Source organism: Balearica regulorum, chromosome 11, assembly GCF_011004875.1.
Source record: "Balearica regulorum gibbericeps isolate bBalReg1 chromosome 11, bBalReg1.pri, whole genome shotgun sequence".
Taxonomy (NCBI): domain Eukaryota; kingdom Metazoa; phylum Chordata; class Aves; order Gruiformes; family Gruidae; genus Balearica; species Balearica regulorum.
The window spans coordinates 7,470,640-7,489,384 of record NC_046194.1 but is presented as its reverse complement, the minus strand read 5'-3'; the positions used below and the strand labels follow the sequence as shown (position 1 = coordinate 7,489,384).

At 47.9% G+C, this 18,745-nt stretch overlaps 2 protein-coding genes across 11 annotated transcripts in view; both read right to left on the bottom strand.

Annotated features, from left to right (window-relative positions):
• The window catches only part of MCF2 (MCF.2 cell line derived transforming sequence), a 60,767-nt gene extending 59,979 nt beyond the window's left edge, over positions 1-788 (bottom strand). For 2 of the 5 annotated variants that reach the window (XM_075763124.1, XM_075763122.1), the window contains exon 1: positions 557-784. In XM_075763124.1, coding sequence (XP_075619239.1) covers positions 557-683 — 127 coding nt within the window. In that variant the 5' untranslated portion in view covers positions 684-784. Of the gene's footprint in view, positions 1-556 lie in introns of all 5 variants that reach the window. The other 3 variants (XM_075763123.1, XM_075763125.1, XM_075763126.1) reach the window with 2 other exon arrangements.
• A 4,638-nt stretch (positions 789-5,426) lies between these two features.
• The window catches only part of ATP11C (ATPase phospholipid transporting 11C (ATP11C blood group)), a 57,664-nt gene continuing 44,345 nt past the window's right edge, over positions 5,427-18,745 (bottom strand). For 3 of the 6 annotated variants that reach the window (XM_075763116.1, XM_075763119.1, XM_075763120.1), the window contains 5 exons: positions 17,914-18,049; positions 15,943-16,008; positions 14,987-15,090; positions 13,452-13,605; positions 5,427-9,016 (listed from right to left, as the gene is read on the bottom strand). In XM_075763116.1, coding sequence (XP_075619231.1) covers positions 8,900-9,016; positions 13,452-13,605; positions 14,987-15,090; positions 15,943-16,008; positions 17,914-18,049 — 577 coding nt within the window. In that variant the 3' untranslated portion in view covers positions 5,427-8,899. Of the gene's footprint in view, positions 9,017-10,216; positions 10,313-11,131; positions 11,223-13,451; positions 13,606-14,986; positions 15,091-15,942; positions 16,009-17,913; positions 18,050-18,745 lie in introns of all 6 variants that reach the window. The other 3 variants (XR_012837249.1, XM_075763118.1, XM_075763117.1) reach the window with 3 other exon arrangements.

Below are 18,745 nucleotides of genomic sequence, written 5' to 3'. Positions count from 1 at the left end.
CAAATACCCTTCTGCTCACCGAAAACAATCTCCTTTCTTCAGATACATTTCGAGCACTGCATTCCAAAAACGAGAAGGACATGCCAGCAGCACAACGCGAAACAGCTTCTCCTTATAAAACGAGGCCATTCTACACCGATCGTGCGATCCATCAAAATAACTAACACCCCGAGTCCTCCACAACCCTCCTGCAACAAACCCTCCCGGAGCCTTCCTGGGCAGACGGACTTGACTACCAACAGCTTTGCCCGCCTCGCCTTTGGATCCTGCCCCGGCAGCCGCCACGCAAACCCGGCTGTCGGGCGGTGAGGACTCGGGCACCTGTGGGCTCCCTCCGCCCCGGGGCTCGGCCGCGGCGCTCCCGGCCGGGCTGACACGGCCGGGCTGAAGGAGGCGAGCCGGCAGCCTGGCTCCTTCCACGGCGGGAGAAGGGAGAGGGATGTCCAGGGCAAGCCCTTCGCCACTCCCGCCCGACCTCCGGGGTCCCCGGACACCTGTGACACCTCATCCCACCCCCCCCAACCCCTCGGGGTCCGGCAGCCCCCCCGGGACTCACCGGCGGCGGCGGCCTCCAGCAGCGCGGCGGCCCGCAGCAGGCAGTAGTAGCGCTCCATCTCCCCCGCCGAGGTGCCCCCCGGCGGGGGACCGGCCGGGGCCGGGGCGGGGGCCGTGGCCAGGGCCATGCCCCGCGGCAGCGCTCCGCCGCCGGCAGCGTTCCGCCGCCCCGGGCCCGTGCGGCCGCCGAGGCGGGGCCGGGGGGAAGCGGGCGGCCGCCGCAGCCGCCTCCGCCCGCCCCGCGCCCGCCCCCCGCACCGCCCCGGCGGCCGCCCGCTGCCCGGTGCCACCGGCGCCAGCCGCCCCGAGCGCCCGCGGCTCTTTTTCCTTCCCTCCCTCCTCCCCCTTTTTTTCCTTTTTTCCTTTCCCCCCCCCCCCTTTTTTTTTTTTTTTTAAATTTACTGCCCCTCTCCGGGGTCCCCGGCACACCGCCCTGCAGCGGGAGCCGCTCCCCGCCTTAACGCCTATAGCACTTCTCTAAGGAAAAAAAAAAAAAAAAAAAAGTGTTTTCATCCTCAGCAAGCAGCATTCTAGCAAATTCCTTGAACAGCATATCAGACCTACATTAAGCCATACTATAGCCAAAGCTGGGCAGAGCTCTAAGCACAGCGCTGGCCTGACCCACCAGGCTCAGTTTCCCCGATGCTGAAGTTCAAATGATGCCAGCTCATTCTCAGCAGGAGCCTGAGCTGCCCAGGAAGGCAGCACAGAGAAGTGGATGTTCCTGTTTTTCCAAAACAACCTTTTAATTATGCTCCTTACTACAATAGCAGCCTTTTTCCCAACACTTCAGCAGTCAGGGTTATTAATTTAGGACCCAAGGTCTAACAATGGGAGTATGAAAACCACCATCTTTCGGCAGACCATGTCCCTTCTTACACTGATACAGATTTTTTCAAGGAAAAACTACCTGTTCAGTCAGTGCCCCTTGTTTATAACACAGCAGATCCTCTCTAACATAACTGTTTGAATAGACAATTTTCTGCCTGGTCATAAAACACGTCGTGTGCAACAGGGAGAGCTCATGTGCAGTTACTCATCAAAAAAAATCCGGCTGAGGTGCACAGCAATAAAACGTGGTTATAAAATAGCCATATGCAAGGCTACAAGCATGGAAAGACAGCCACGTCACATTCCTTCTGTATTCTTATCGCAGGAACGCTAGTTTCCCTAAACTGCAACAGCTCGCGCAGAAACGAGGCCCATCCAAGTGCTGAAAGTCTCTTTTTTGTTCCACTGCTGCACAGGGTTTGCTCTGCTGTAACCGAGACTCACCACTGCTGAGTGATACATACCCACTTTAGCACCAGCTTCTGGAAAAATAAAGCTAGCCAGTAGAAGATACAGCTATGTTATGCCTAAGGTTTCACAATCAATCCATTTCTTGCTCTCTGAACAGAAGACAACATGATTTAGACTGGATCTGGATGAGGTCTCTGCAGCCAACGCACCCTACCCGAGCCCCAGGTGGGCTAGGCTGGACCACGGTGGCAGATGCCGGCAGGAATCCTGCACATCCCGAGGCTGCACCTCCTCCAGCCAATTCAGCTGGCCCAAGACAACATCAGCCAGCACTCAGCACGGAGAAGCTGTGTTCGCTCAAACTGAAGGATAATCAGTCACGGCTTTTCCTTACCGTCGTTCCCTTACAAGCCTGTATGGCCACAAAGATTCTTGTTTTGGAAACCTGGCTGCTTACCACCCCTCCTTTCGGGCATTTCATGATAAATGCCCAGCTATTCCAGCAATGCATTCAGCAGAGGTACCGTCCAGCTGCTCGTATTTTACACTGGCAGAAACTGCTCGGCGTGTCTGTCTCCTCCAGAGACGAGAGTTACTCTCTGCCTGCCCAAGGAATGATAAGCTGAGATAGAGGGAACAAGGACATGGATAAAAAGGAAACAATGACAGCCAGAAACATGGGTGTTTCTTTGTCTGGGATTTCCCAGCCAGGCCCCATAACAATGTTCAGCGCTCCGAGAGTGGCACATACACGTCTGTGCGCAAAGGGAAAGTGTCCTTGCAGAGAGCTGGGGAAAACGTTGCCAGCACCTGCAGCACCTCTGTTTGCAGTCTTATTTCATGTTGGTGCAATTCCTCACCCTTAAATTTTAGGGAGAAGGTGTAAGGAGAATTCCTATTAATTTCATTAATTCCAGATCAGAGGCTGGGAAAAAAAACCTCAAACAAAATTCAAATGCCTCTTTTTCCTTTTCTCTTTTTTTTTTTCTTTTTCTTTAGATAAATGCTAAAAGTTTTTGTTGGGACTGGTGCCATTATTTGGATTTTAGAAATCACTCTTCAAAAATACCTTTTAGTCATAACAAGAAGGGTCCGTTTTAGGCAACAACAGACACCTGAGGCCTCGCAGTGACGCGATCATCTTTTGAGACTGATCTGACTAATCACATCAGCTACTTCTCCCCAGCATATAGTTTTACATAATTGGGAGAAAACATAGGTTTCATTTCTGAAACTTCCAAAACCTGCTGCTTTCATGCTCCACCGTGGGACTGTGCAGTGAGTCTGGGTACGGCTGCTCCAGCCTCACCACATCGCTTGGAGACATCGCTCGGTTAGAAGTATCTTGACAAATGCTCATCTGTCACCAGCAGCTCAGTCCATCCCATCTCCTTCAGAAACACTCCTCTTCTGACAGTTGCTGGGGAAAAGTTTCGGGTTAAATAGGGGAATTTAACTTGTCACCCTCAATGCAGCCCTCTGTCCCAGCTCACACGCAGTCCTGCGGCTGCCAGGTAGTTTCTCAAAGATACAGCCCTGCTCTCATCACTCCAGGGCTCAATTGTTGCAACATTTTTTCCCTGGCTTGCCCAAATCCCATTTTTCCTGCTACACCGCCTGGGAGGCTGCTGCAAACTCTTATCATGTGAGCCCCATCAGATTTTACGAGCAGTTCCTCCATTGATCCTCACCCACATCTGCTCCGTGCCCCCTGCTTAGCCCCTGAGCCCCAGCAGCCATGGGGAGCAGCCATTTGGTCTTTCATGTCCAAACTCCAATGGGCAAAACGGGACAGAAGGGCTTTGATTTTATTTTTTTTTTTAGGGTGGTGCTGGGAACTGGAAAAACAGAGCTGGCTAAGCGTAGTTTGGAGTCAAACTGATGTTGAAGGGAATTGCTCACCTCTGGAATAAGTGCAGTGACATCAAAGTACTCGTGCAGGAAAGTAATTAAGCTCTGGTTGGTTTTCATAAATGGGGATTTTAGGAGGATTTCATGTGCACAAGATGGCATCACCCCCGATCCAGAGGTACCATCCAGGTGGGCTCTTTCCAAGCTGGTCCAGGAGGAGCAGAGCCTCCACAGCCCAGCAGAAATCCTGGCCCCACTGAAGCCAGTTAAGCCTGCAGAGATTTCATCAGGACCAGGATTTTATTTCACTTACTATGTCAGTGTGAGAAAGAGAACGGACTCCGCTCCGCTCTCCCACTCTCACTTTTTCTCTGCGTCAGTCAGACCTTATTTATTGTTACAACCCCAGGTTTTGGACAAGAACACGCACACAGGCGCACACACGCCCTTTCTCCAGGCCACAGCGTATTTTCCAGCTTAGCAGGTTATCCCCAGACATGAAGATTTAAGAAGCCAACCCCAATCCCAGCAGCGAGGACACTGCGGACACATCTCCTTCTGCAACGGCTGCGGGGGAACAGGGAGGGACGGGGACACCGCGGCCCCTCCACGTGCCAAGAGCCCTCGCACGCCAGCAGCCTGACCTTTTAAAAAAATTGCTGTCCTTGTTAAAAACCACCTTACAAAGTGATACTGCTTCTCCTTTCTAACACGAGGGGTTACACAGGCGTTTTAAATGCCACTTTGGTGCTTTCCGAAATCCCTGCTGACCCGTGGATGTCTCCCATCGCTTACATTTACCACTTGCGTCCTGTCAGCCTAGGCAGCCAGCTCCGAGCAAAACCCTTGCCAGCTCTTCAGATGATTTTCACTATCACTCACTTGGGCTATTAAGATTCCCAATGCGTGTATCTGGTTTCCAATAGTACAAGCTGCTTCTTAAAGGTTATAGTTTGTTTTAAATAGCACAGCCATCTGTCCTCCGGTGGCTGATGGGAGCTGAAGAAATCGAAGCAGCCAAAACAGAATTTTTCAAACTGTCAGTTTTTCATTACAAACATTTTGGTTTGAATCAGACCCATGTCCTAGGGGGGGGAAAAAAAAAAAAAGTCTATATATTTTTCTTGGGTATTATACAAACACTGTGAGTCTTGCTTTAACAGTTTTGTTGTATTGTTGGAGTTTTATCAATGCAAATATCTGGCCTGAACTTCACCAGCTCCAGGCACTTTACAAACCACAAAATAATCCTTGTTTGTGTGCTTCTCGTCTTTGAACTAAAAAATGCTCGTTTATTACAGGTAGCCACGACACACAGAACCAACGCACAGCATTAAGAAAAACTCTTCATTCACGTATGGAAGTCAGGCACATGGACCTGGGGGTTTTATTAATCCAGTTCCTAAATGTCAGCTAAAGCTCCAAGTTCAACTCTGCTACAAAGTTAAATCAATTTATTCACTTAATTCACAGGACTCACTTTCTTAATTTGACATGATTTTTGAGGGAAATGGGTTTAGAGCACATAGGCCAGCTACGTGCAGCAGCTGTTACCAGCAGAATTGCTAATACCTTGCTGGAAAAATAAAAATATATGAGAAGCAACCAGTATTTCCTTAGCCAAATGCTGCTCCACATCAGAAAACCAAGTATGGCCTTGCTGGCATCATCCACCCCCCAGCGAAAAGGCCGACGGTCCCCCTCGTACTGCCTTGGAAAAGCCCACCTTATAAACTGTTGCCTACGAGCATCCAAGGAGACAAGACAGACAACAAATATATATTAATCAGAACAACATACCAAAGTTTATTGATTACTTCAAACAAAAGTCTCTGTAATGAAAAAAGAGCAAGTTGCATTCATAAAAGGTAACATTCACATTCAATTTCCTTTATATAAAGCAACATAAATGTATAAAATTGCATTAAAGTGAAAAAAATGTAAGGTTGCAGTCCTTTTTTTTTTTTTTTTTTTTTTTTGCAAGAAGCTGAAAATGTATCTTCTCATTGCCTGTATATAATTTACACTTTCTATATACTACATGGGTTTTAAAAAAAATCCATAGCTGGGATATTGGATAAATGGTGCAGTAAGTTTTTCAACTGTGTGTATACAAATTCAATTTTAAGCTTTTATGCAATTCCAAGTCATTCATTATATTCTCATAACGATTAGGATTAGTTTTTGAAAAGTAGCTATGACTACACCAAGTTCCTCCATTATCACATACTGGTTTTAGAGGAAATCTTAATTACTTTTCTTATCTTTCAGTGTCACTAGCCAGTGATTAAACTTTGACAAATTATTATGAACCCCCCCCCAGCCTTTTTTCCTTCAAGTTTTTCCACCGTTAAGCCTGTACTGACCTTTCAGCTCACTAACGAGCGCTGTAACAGTGCAGCGTGTATCACATGAACAACAATCACAGCGTCACTGTCAGATTACTGCCACTTCAGCATCCTGCTGCCTTACACCTTACAGTCACTACCACCACTTTTTCTTCCCTTCTCCAACCCCAAACGGGGTTTCCTGTTTTCCCTGATTTCACAAGTCATCCCCAGTAATAAGAATTTCACTTCTGCCGTTGCTGAACGAGGAGGATCAGCTCTTTCGCTGGTCCAGGGCAGCCCGGCTGTCCTGGCATCCTTGGCACTACACCAGCAGACTGGCTGAAAATCCAAGCCCAAGAAAACCTGCGTTTTCCCAAAAGTGCTGCTATTCAAGACATTTCACGTTAATCCCGACCCGCCTGTCAGCACACGCGCCTTGGGTTCCAACATACAACTACTGCAATGGCTTGCTCCATCCTGAGACAGGAGATGGGGGAACGGGAAGAGAAAGATTTGGTTCTCAGAAGGCTCCATCTTAAAACAGGCTGCAGAAATTAGCCCGTTTCAGTGGCTTTATTCAGACAGTTCACACATCGCACATACATGGCAAGCTTCGCTCTGTTCCCACCAACGTCAACAGCAAAACCTCCAGCAGAATTACACGGGAACAGACTTTGACCTCAGGAGTAGAGTACGGCACCAAGCAAACGGAGAAGCAAGGTGTCAGGCTTGGGACTATCCGGGCTTGGAATGGTTTTGAATCACAGGAATCAGGCATTTCAGCGCCCGCATTTTAAAGGTTATGTAAACACAAGTCAGCAACCGTGTATTTAAGGAGAAAGGTTAGATTTGGCATATAGAGCGTATCTTCATTGTATTCATCGCATACTTGATCTGTAGGCACCACATTTCAGCAAGAAAAGTTGAGAAAGGGACAAGGTCTGCACATTGAATTCTAGGTCTGCGAAATGAGCTAGGAAAAGGAAAAAAAGAAGAAAAAAAAAAAAAGCTTTGCCCATGGGAGACATGCTGGAAGCGCAGCTCCTTACTTGCATGCAGCAAGGAGTCGAGCCGCGGTTGCTAACACACACCACTTGCGTTGAGGCCAGTGCAGCGTGTATAATACAGTGGTCCTGTCCATAGGTCCCCTCCCACGCTGGGTGACTTAAGGGCAGCCCCTGGCCGCAGGGACTCTGCACACCCCTTTCTCACTCAGGGAAGGCCCACTGCCAAGTCCTTATCGCCCACACCAGAATTCGCCTGCAGCTGATGCGCATCCTGCTTCCACCAGAGTCGAAGACAGACCTCAGGGATGGCAGCCAGAGAGTGAGACTCGATTCTTCTCAAAATTAATAGTCCGCTCCTAGTGAAATTTGATTAAGGGAATGTTCCAATTTTCCTAGTCCCAAATTGTTGTTTCTTTGCACGTAAGTGACACAAAGCTTGAGCGAGCAGGAGCCAAACCCAGCCGCAGCGTAGAGCTCGTTACTTCTGGAATAAGACTTGAACGCTTCTCACAGTAGTTCCTTCGCACTGCCCTGCGGAGCAACAGGGCCAGGGCCAGCCAGCACCAGGGGGGACCCTCGCACCAAACGGCGGCGGCACACAGGGTGCTCCGTCACTGCTTACGACTTAACGCAACAAAAAAAAGCTGCTTTTTCCACATACGAAGTATCAAAGAATAAAAAAAAAAATTATCTCAGAAAACCCCCAAATGAGCATCAGGCATCTCACCTCTGCTGAGCACAACCTAAAGAGAAAAGTTCCCATGACCATGGTACAGGTAGATTTAAAAAGAACATGCCAATTTAAAAAACCAAATAAAGTGTAAAATGAAATCAAGTTCATGTATTCCTTTTATTTTTAAACTAGCTTTTTTTTTTTTCTTAGTGCAAATAACTCAAGATGCAGTTTTATATGCCTGCAGGTTTCCAGGCACAGCCTGCGTCCCTGGGATCATCCAAGGACCACACTGTCACTCAGGCCTTTAAAGTGTTGAAGCAACTGCACAGCGCAGTAACGTAAGCACGACCACAGGAGCCCGGGCAAAACGGCTGCAAGTCTGGCACAGCCCAACTTTTGAGACTCCTTCCTCCCCATGAAAGCTTCCTTCCATCACCAACAGCCACAACACGAGGGGAAATGACCTTTTCTTCACCCTCCATCAGGAATAAACCCACCAGCAAACTGGCCGCAGGAGGATGCTCAGGCGTTTCCCGGCACCGCGGGTCTCTGCACAGGTACCACCGTTGCGTACGGACCGTGGACCGCTTCCAGCCGTACCCAGAGGAGGGATATGCAACTGAACCCTTTGCACCGGTCCGCAAAGATTTCTCCCAAATTTTCAAGTATTTCTGCCACGTGCATCTGGCAACCCATCGCCGGGGAGGGGCAGCCCCCGCCGCGGGGTTGCAGCCCCAGCACCAGGCGAGATGCTCGCAGGGCTGCATCCAGCTTCTGTGTGAGAGGAGCAGGCTTTCCCCAGTGCCTTCGGGGAGCCGGAGGGGCTGTTACTGGGTTTAATGTCTGTGCTGCTTCTTTGGTCAGGCAGAGCAAGAGACTTCAGCAGCTCCCTGCTGCTCTCGGACAGATCTGCAGCGGGCAGAGGAAGCCCCTGTGTGAAACGGGGCTGGCATTGCTCTCTCGCACTTCAATTCATGCTGTTTTGGATGAATTCCTAAAGATGCTTTCTCAGCCTCCAATGACGTAGAATTTAGAAGAATTCTTGGGGTTTTTTTTTGGGGGGGAGGGTAGGGAAGCCACAAGCCCAAAGACAAAGTGGTACCGTGGGGCCAGTGCCCTGGCTACTGCTTTATCAGCATGGCTGCTTACTGTACTTTGCAATATTAAAGAGAACTGGTAGGTTAAAACCATGGTTTTTTTCCTACAGCATGACAATATGCAGTTTTTTATGGAGCACTTTAAAATATCCTGAGAGGACATCTTTCTGCCAAATTAGTAACAGCATCTTCAGTCTTCACATAACCATTCTCTATACGTTTGTATGAGACTAACATAGGCAGATCAAAGGGACCAGTCTGCAAAAATCAGAAGGAAAATGCACACGTATTGCAATTGTTACATTCCCAAACTTATAAACCTTTTCCCGTGTTATTTTTAGAAAAAAATACTTAAAATTTTATAGAAGAACCATTAGACCATGATAAAAGTGCCAAATTTCATTCACAACCAAATTAACAGGCTGGTAAATCAATTTGCACAATCTGCAAAATGCCGCGTAAAGTCTAAAAGCGGCATCTGCCTCGCTGTCCCCTGCGGCTCCCATTCTGCCCCAGTCCGGCCACCTCCCGCACCAGTCTGCACCAGTATACGGTGGTGGAGAGCACCACCTAACGTCTGCGGGGAAGGCTCGCCGGCAGTGCCTGGGCAAGCAGAAACCCAGATTTCTGCATTCGGAGCGCTGGCAGGGCTGGCTGTTGGACCTGCCATTCCGATCAACCTGATCTCTTTGGAAGCAGGTGTGGGTACAAAGGGAGGAGAGCGTTGCAGAAAATTTACAGGTTTGTGTTTGCAGCGGACACCACGCCGCTGTGTCACATCTAAGAGCAAAATTGTGAATTCAATTAGGCACTTTTACTTTTTTATTCTGCTATCGGCTTACTACGTTTAAAATCAAGTAAACTTGTACTAGCATGCTCTCTGTGTGTGCATACACGCACAGACACGGAGACATGCCTGCTGTACTGTATGTTGACGTACAGACAAGGACACACGTTTAGTTTCAATCTATGCAGATGAATTAAAATGTACTTATTTCTGACAGAACAGCATGCACCCTAGAAAAAGGGATTTTGGTACAATTCAGATGCAATACTGGAATCATTTTAATAGCTGAGATGTGAATACTTAATTGCAAATACATCAGTGTTGGCTTTCATAATCACTGTTAGCAGGATTCACCGACTGTGTGCTCAGACTAAGTTGTCTGTTAGTATTAGACTAAAATATGTTATACTGACAGGTTTGTTTACATACGGGAAAATATTTCAGTTTGAGAGGATCTGTACACACCTGGGATTCTGAAAAGGTCGGATAGGACAACACCCCCAAATTAAAATGCATCCCAAGCATTGCATCTCCATTCCACAAGGACAGGTGCCCCACACCAATAGTCAAGAGGATTACAAGAACCATAGTTTAATTGATTTGGAGGGGGAGGGTTACATTTGGTTAACTGATGCCTTTTAAACCCATCCCGACTCCTTTGGACAGGGTACCTGTTACAACACATTAGACTCATCTGAGAACGTTCTTAAAAGAAGTGGTGTGACAGAAGGTCTGGCCGACAATGAATCAGGTGCCTTCCCGCTGCTCTGCAACAGCGAGGCAAAAAGACTTAGAGCACACGTGACGCTTGCCCCTGCCTAATGGTTGAACAATGTAAGACACACACACACACACACCCCCCCGCCTTTCACAGCTAAATCATAAGGGATGAGGCAATACACGCTCCTAAATACCACAGCGAGTAACACTGGCTGGGTTTTGCAGTGCAAGAGACACGGAGAGCATTCAGAAACCAGCCCTGCTTCCTGAAATGGCTAACTTCAGGCTTGGAGGTTTACGCTAGAGGTGGAGGAAAAAACCATCCTTGATCTCCTTGTAACTGGTATGTTTAAAATAGTAAATAATACCGGAGATCTCCAGCAACTCCAAAGGCTAGGAACGTATATTCAGGGCATTTATTCGCATCTACAAAGAGCGACGGGAGCGCTACCAAGTGGGATGGACTGGGCAAGCCGGGCACTTGGGGAGCTCCTCTGAGATCAAAGAAGCCTGAGCTGTTTGCCAAGTCATCCAGAAGATGATCAACATGGAGTCCACTTTGTCCTACGCTTTAGAGAAGTTTGCATCTAGTCCACGAACACGCAAAACTAGACCGGGAAGGAGAGTGAGTGTAACCACCTCACTCGGACACCCCCAGCACGACCAGCTCACCCACCTGAGGTGCAGCAGGAGACCAAAGGGGAAGAGACAGACGAAGTATTTAAGCAAAAGATTTAAATTAAAGCAAAAGGGGAGGAAAAGCAGGGTTTTGCTGGTGAGCAAATCTAAACATGGGTTTAGAGGAGTTAGGCGGAGGGAAAAAGCAGTAGAGCAAGCAACACACAGTGACTCAGAAAGGAAATCACCTTATTCACTCCAAGAAAAGCTGTGATTGCTGGAAGTTTGAGAAAGCATGAAGATAGTGGATGTTCCTGAGGAAGGAAGGCGCTTCGTTACCTAGTTCACAACAGCACAAAAGACAGAAAATTGCAGTACAAGAAAGAGAAAGGCAGAAACCAAGGAAAACACAAATGCGTCTTGCAGCTAAAAAACAAAACAAGCCCAAAACATTTCCACACAGAAAACTGAATAAAGACCGAGCAGAGCAGAAATGTTGCATTAGAGGGAACTCGGGGTGAAACCTGGTCCCATGGAGGTCGAGGACAAACGCCCACCGACCATCCTCCCCTTCCAGAGGGACCCTCAGCTGCCCAGTTGGGGGTTCAGGCACCTAAATAACATCCCTAACCTTGTTTTTCATTTAACGCTCCCCTTGGGAGACTGATGTTTATTTTTTTCCACTATTAAGGTCAGGATTTTCAAAAAGGGTCTTGCTTTGAAGTCATCTACCTGGTCTTAGATACCTTTGAACATCAGGCGACTGACTTCAGGGTCTGTCTGCTGACACAGACATCTGGGGCTGGTATCTGCTTCAGGCGTTTTATAAAGCTCTTACTCAAAATGTACATTTAAATACAGCTCAGCCTGTGTTTAGTTTGGTATGCACACATGAAGAGACTTTCCTAGTTGACACTTACTTTGCTTTGCTAAACGATTTCTCAAGAGCCTTTTTTAAATGTGTATAAGGCACTCTTGAAAGCAAGTATTACAGGAGGGAACGGATCTTCTGGCTATCAGCTGAAGGCAAAAATGGGTCACACCTCTCAGGTGAGTTGAGCTGGGGCTCGGAAACCCCCAGGTCGCCCTTCCAGGTCACTGTCCTCAAACTGTCCTACGTCCACAGCTGAGCGTGACTTGCTCCCAGCCTATTCAATAGGGGTGTCCAGCTAGAAACTATTAAATCACACTTAACTCAAAGGTATTACGTGGAGCCTCAAAGAATTCAACTGTACTTTTACCATCTCTGTTGCTTTCAACTTTAATGATTTGGGGTTTTATTTTTGTTTGCAGATACATCTTTTACTTCAAAACTACAAAACGTGTACTTCAAATGTAAAAAACCTTTACTACTTCAACTGATACATATTTTTTAATTATTTTTTTTTTAAATTGAGATAATCATGATTTTTAAATAAGGACCAAAGATAAGTTATCCCGGCTGAGGAAAATGCACTGAAACCTCATGGGATATAAGAGCTTCAAGGAGAGAAGCCTGTTTTGAACATCAGTACTTGAGAGGTTCCCATGGTTTCCCGGGACATGGTCACACCAGCTGGGCACCGGTCTGCCGGTACCACGGTGCTGGTCCAGGGCACGGTGGCAGGGCAGAAGTCCCCTCTGGCCAAACCCACGCTGCCAGCATCTGCTGGGTGCCGGGGGCGGGGGGTGCACCCCGTGTCCCTTGGGCTGTGCCTACCGCTGCCGAAGCACACGCACGCCCGACGGCAAGAGGCCAGGGCCGGGCGGCAACACGCCGCGCGCCAACGCGAGGCAGGGCTGGCTGCTGCTGCGGGGGCAAAGAGAAGGGGCTGCGGGAGGGAGGGCAGGCGCGGGGAGCAGCGGAGGCACGGCCGGGGTGAGCAGGGGCTGCCGGGGGGGACGGTGCTGCCGGGACGGTCGGCACCTCTGGGCAAGCGGAGCGCAAGGGGTGGGGGGCGGGGGGGTGTGTCTTGGCACGGTGTGCTGGATTCACCATTTGCAGTGATAAAGACGACTTTTCACAGATGGTTTACACTTCTAAAATGAGCTGCCTTCCTCAGCGGCAGCAGAAAGCTGTCAAGAAACCAGAGCGCTTTCGAGGAGAACTAGACACTGCAGGCTAACGCCACGGCACAAGCCCGTGGTTATTAAGGGGGGTGGGCAAATGTGGTAAGAGCTGACCCTGCCCCCCCTGTGCTGACACCTGAGGACGTACCCACGGGGAACATCGTGGGTCTGTTCTCTGACACAAAAACAAGTAGCTTTTTTTCAGGACACCAAATGGTGGGGTTTATGGTCAGTTCAGGATGGAGCAGGATTACTGTACTTTTCTAAGATGCAGCAGGTTTCCGTCCAGTGAAGGCAACTAAGGAAAGGCAGAGGTTGAGTCCCTCCTTGCTACAGATCTAGGCAGTATTTATATACGAGCTTCTTGACATTTCTGGCATGTGAAAGAGCAAGACAAGACTCTGGAAAGCCTTCCTCGAGATGTGTGTGGTACACAGTACTGTTACTCTTCAGCACCAGACGAACCCGCAAGAGCGGTCTTCCTAAAAATACTGTACGATACATCATCTTGTTCCTTACCTGATGACTTTTCTCTTTTATATTTTTTAAAACTATTAGAAGAATTTCTGGGAAAAGGCTGATAAAGATCAGGAGAATTATTGCCAGCCACGTGGAAACAGAAGTCAGCATATGGGCAAATATAAAATACATTCTTTGCTGCTTCAAGAAAGGCCTGAAAAAGAAAGGACACAAATAAATTCTGGTTAACGTGAATTTCCCAAGAAGCTCAGAATCAAAGGCAGAGTCAGATCAAACTATTAGCTGTAACACCTCCCTTTCAGATGGAGATGGATACAGCCTGCACAGAAACACACTGTCCATCCTTCTCCCAAACGCATCCCCTGCGCTAGTTCTGGAGAACCGTCCTGTCACCTCTCATGATGTATTTTGCATCTTCCACATCTGTTTCATTTCAGGGTGGGGAGGGGTTTGAATTTTACTACTATCACTGAAAGATAAATTATTTACCTTATCAAAAAACTAGATAATTTTATTTCAACTTTGGACTTTGCTACAGCTTCTGGTTTGCTTTTGATGGTGGAAATCCAGAGGCTCTTGATCCCAATAGGTTATCTGCCTCTTCCTGCCTCCCTTGATGATGACGGGGAACCGACAAGATGCTTGTGAAAAATGCCTCGTAAATAACTGATGTCAAGGATCCCAAAGCAGTTGTTGCTTAACGTTAACTCAAAAAATATTGAGCTATGCAAATTAAATGCACCAGTAGAAAACTCACACATTCCAGCATAGAGACCTGGCTAGATCGCAGATCTGAACTTGTTTAGGAACACTGAAGAGTTAAGCAAAGTCTGTGAGCCCCAATTAGAACATTTAAATCAGTTCCACATCTTTATTAGCAGGCTGCTGGGTCAAGGATCTGGCCAATAACCCATGGCACTGGCCCATGGGAAAGCAAAGGTGGAAAATGGGAGATGCTGTCTACAGTGAATGTCAACATGAACATGGGAAATAGAAAACTAGTAATATCTGTAACGTACTATTGCTTGCCTGCTTTTGCAAGACATTAAGCCTAAAATCCTGGTCGCACTCAAATCAATGAGAATTTCTTCTCCTACTCAGATCCAGGATTTCAGCAGCAGGATCTGCGCTTTCTCCTGCTTATTTCTCCCTCTTAAGCTGCCCCACCGTACTGGGTCCTCTCGCTCTGCATCTGCCTCATCTCCTCCTTCCTTCTGTATCGCTGGGTTTCTTTCCACCATCAATTTTTCCTTTCCCATCCACATGCACAAACAGATCCTGAAACATTTACCCCAGAACCTCCCAATGAAGACAAGTGCCTCAACACCAGAAATGACCCCGCGGGCAGAAAAGCAAACCAACTCTTGTCAAAGCCAAGCACCTGGATGGCGACCTGGGCGTCACCTGCTTTCAGGCTATCTCTTCGGTAGAGAAAGAAGCGTGGTTGCACACACCCTGCCATCTGTAAATCTCCGGATAGCCCAACCGAGGGGATGCTGCAGCCATGTCCCCCGCAAAGCCGGGGCTGGGCATCCCCCTGAGAAAGCACCACGGAAAGAAGAAGAGATACTTACCAAACCACTCCTCCCCAAAAGAACGAGAAAAACACGTAGAAGGCAAGGGAGCCCCAAATCACAAAGTGGTTCATCCACGTCCAGAATCGGGTATCTAACGCTAGCTGTGTGAATAAAAAAAAGACAGAACAGGCATTAGAGGCAGAGTCTATTTCTTTGTATTTATATGAAATTTCTGACTACTTTCACATTAAGGTTGAAATTCTCCAAACAGCTACCTCTCTGCATACGTGCACCAGGGAAAATATTTTCAATATCTACAGATTGACATGGTGTCAACAGGGAGATAGCCAGTTTCTAATTGTAACTGACACTCTCTAATAGAATAAATTCAATGCAACCTCGATGCTACAAGGAAAGAAATGTCTAAAGGTTACAGGGGCTGTAATTGCCTCCTGCCACCACCTGCTGTCCTCAACCAAACATAAAAGACCTTTTGTAAGGTCTTATGCGAACTGTTTGTTCTGGAAAGCTCCGTGAAACAGAGCAGATTTGCTATTGTTATTTGACAGATGTGCTTTTGTGATCCCTCCGGTGCTCAGCAGTGTCTGAAACAAGGTGGACAAACCCAAGTTCTCTATTGTTCCTCTCCTCTTGCTGGAACTGAATGCCAAGGGGTGAAAGCGTGGGAAAAAGTGAACTAATCAACTACAGTTCTCAAGAGAGGGCAAAAAAAATAGGAAAATAATTTAACGAAAACATAAACACTTATAGACCAGCACACTTCATGTATATAGACCATAGACTACACACAGGACAGTGGTCAAGAAGCTACTCAGCAAGTTCTGCCTGTATGGAAGAAGAGAAGATTTAAGCGTAGGGGGCACATATTCACAGAAACTTCATCTTCAACACATTCACTGCACAGACTGCGTGACCTTACACCACAGCACATACACATGTCTTGGAAAGTGACTGCAGAAATAAGTGACTGAAAAAGAAAGGAAGAACCTAACCTTCAGAGTGACGGTGAACACCAGCACGGTGAAAACAATAGTCCCAAAGGTCCAGTTCCCAAAAACCTGAAAAACACCGTTACATTGGACGGAGACACCTGTGGCATCCCCTTGGAGAGGCACAGATATGACGATGAGGACAGGGGTGCAAGCAGGGACCAGAAAGGACGAGATGGAGTGATTGCTACAGGGACCGATGCTCGGAGAGGTGCTGGCGCCCCGCACGACTCGCCGCCCGCTACGCTACCCTGTGCCATGCAGTGCCACACAGACGGGTGACCCAGAGCTGGGACGGTGACAGGTACAACCTCCTACTAACAGCAATGTCGATTGAGGATACAAGTCACTGGACCATCTGTATTTCATCATTTCTTGGTAATTTACTCAGTTTCTGCTTTCTCGCAATACCTCTGCTCATCATCTCATTTTAGTCCCATTTGCAGAACGCACCAATGGGTATTTTTCCATCTGGTTTGGTTTGCAGATACTAGTGACTACGCATGACAAAAGAAAAGCAGATACTGTATATAAATCCAAACGATGGCAATGAATGGGAGGGATGCTTACCAAAGGCTGTCAAGATCTGAATGCATACATTAAAACAGAAAGTGAAATGTAAAAGTTTTCAAAAAATGCAAAAAAATTAAAGTCAATAGGAGCGAAAAAGGAGTCAATCAAACATACATGGATTTCATGAACAATTGCTGGTAGCAGTTCTTACAGGCATAAGTGTTTACAAAACAGGACATAACCACAGATTTTATTTTACTGCCACATAGACTTGACCTCTCGAGGCATTTGCAGAAAATATCAGTGCTTCATGTTTTATTCAAATACAACCAGAATGGCTACAAAGACAGAAAAGCACTGAATCTACAATACAGGGGCTTCACTACTTACAGCTGGGGCCATAAATGTCGGCACTGATGCAACGTATGCATATACATACATAAATTTCATCAGCTTTTCTCCAAGTGTTAGCCGCTAAAAAAAAAGCTAAGGTATTTTCAAGGGTCACAAGCGATGGTGTAAAGAAGTTTTCCATCAGCCGAGACCTGATAACACGCTGGGTAGTCCCTTGGGGAAAGGGTCCCGAGACAGCCCAGGCCACCACGTGAGGTGGCCGCACGGCACTAAGGCTTTGCTCTGTACTCAGTTAACCACAAAAAATAAGAAAAAAAAAAAAAAAGAAAAAAGACAAAAAAATCAATCTTCCCCCCCCCCCCTTTTCTGTGCAAGATAACCCAAAGCGGCTCCCACACCTCGCTCACGTGGCGATGCAAGCGCTTGTCCAGACCCAAGCGGCACGAGCAAGCAGGCAGCAGGGACAAGAACAGCCTGCTTCGTTCTGACAGCGGTGCGAACCTAGGCCGGCTTCGGAACGGAAGCAAAACCCCAGCACCAGCCTCCCCCACCGCAAAGGGAGGGGGGAGGCTGAACGCACGCCCCGCAGCAGGTGCGGCAGGGAAGCGGCCCCGCGCCACGTCTGAGCAAACAGGCAGCATCTTATCAAGGCGGGCTAATCGTTATCAAGGCGGGCTAATCGTTATCAAGGCGGGCTAATCGTTATCAAGGCGGGCTAATCGAGTTGCTTGCAACCCGCTGAAGACGGGCCGGATTTCGCACGGCACGCTGGTGGGAAGGGCAGGCGCCGCTCCTGCCCTGGCACCACGTGGAAGAGTGGAAGAGCGCTGTGCAAAGCTCACCAGGTTGGAACAAAGCTGTGTGTAAGACTAGTTATGTTACCTAGCGAGTATAACCAGCTCTGCCTTGTTTCCATGGCGATTTGGAAAATGTTTTATTTCAAGCATTTGCTGCAGAATCACACCATAAGCAAGGCTACACCATCGGACAAGACTCGAGACACACCGCACAGATTAAGCGTGTAGATATTCCCTGCCAGGCGTATAAAAGAGGCAGCACGCACAAAAACAACACTCATCTTTCTCTTTCTTTTTTTAGTGGTGTTACCTTTCCGTTATCTTCCAACGATGAATTTTGAAAAAGAAAATAAACCCCAAAGAAAAACACGAGTCCTTCAAAGGCGCCCAGAAAGGTCCAGTACAGGAACGGCCTCCACTGCAGCATTGCGTTATCCGAAACCTTCCTGCCAAGAGACGGAGTAAGGAGAACATCACCGTCGTGTTTAGGGTGCAGCGCAAAGCCCCTTGCAGCCAGGTGATCAGCGGGGCTTTGGAGCAAGCCCTTGCTGTAGGGGGACAAGGAGGTAAAACACAAATACCTGCCAGCGTACAGGACGTAACAATTTGCCACGTGCAGCTGATGGTCGTGAGAAACCATAAGAGGTTCAGCGCATTAATCTGTTTTGTCCTTCTCCTCTAGGTAACTTGGATGAAAATCCAAGCCAGCCCAAAGCAAACAGCTGTAACGCTGTCCTGAGCCTCTCCTGCAGTCCCCGCACTGCGCACGCTGTCTGACATTAACTGATGAATTTTAAAACCAAGGCAATGCTAACGAAGAGCCGTACGGGATGCAGCGAATCTATGGCATGTTCCCCCCTTTTTGTTGAATGTACAAAGCTCTGTCTGCAAGTCCCATTTCTGGAAGCGGTGTTTTTCTGCGTAGGCTGAAAATAACCTCCTGAATCGTATGGTGGGTGTTTTTAACACGGGGGTTGTAGCTGGAGGCTCTTGGCTGAATATAGGATGAGATCTGGCACGGAGGCAGCAGCAGCAAATGCACGCGCTACGGGCAGAGCTCTGCACGGACCGCACGCAAAGCCCGGGGAGTGGAGAGCAGCTCGCAGGGCAGGGGGGACTTAAAAAAAAAATATTCCTGCATC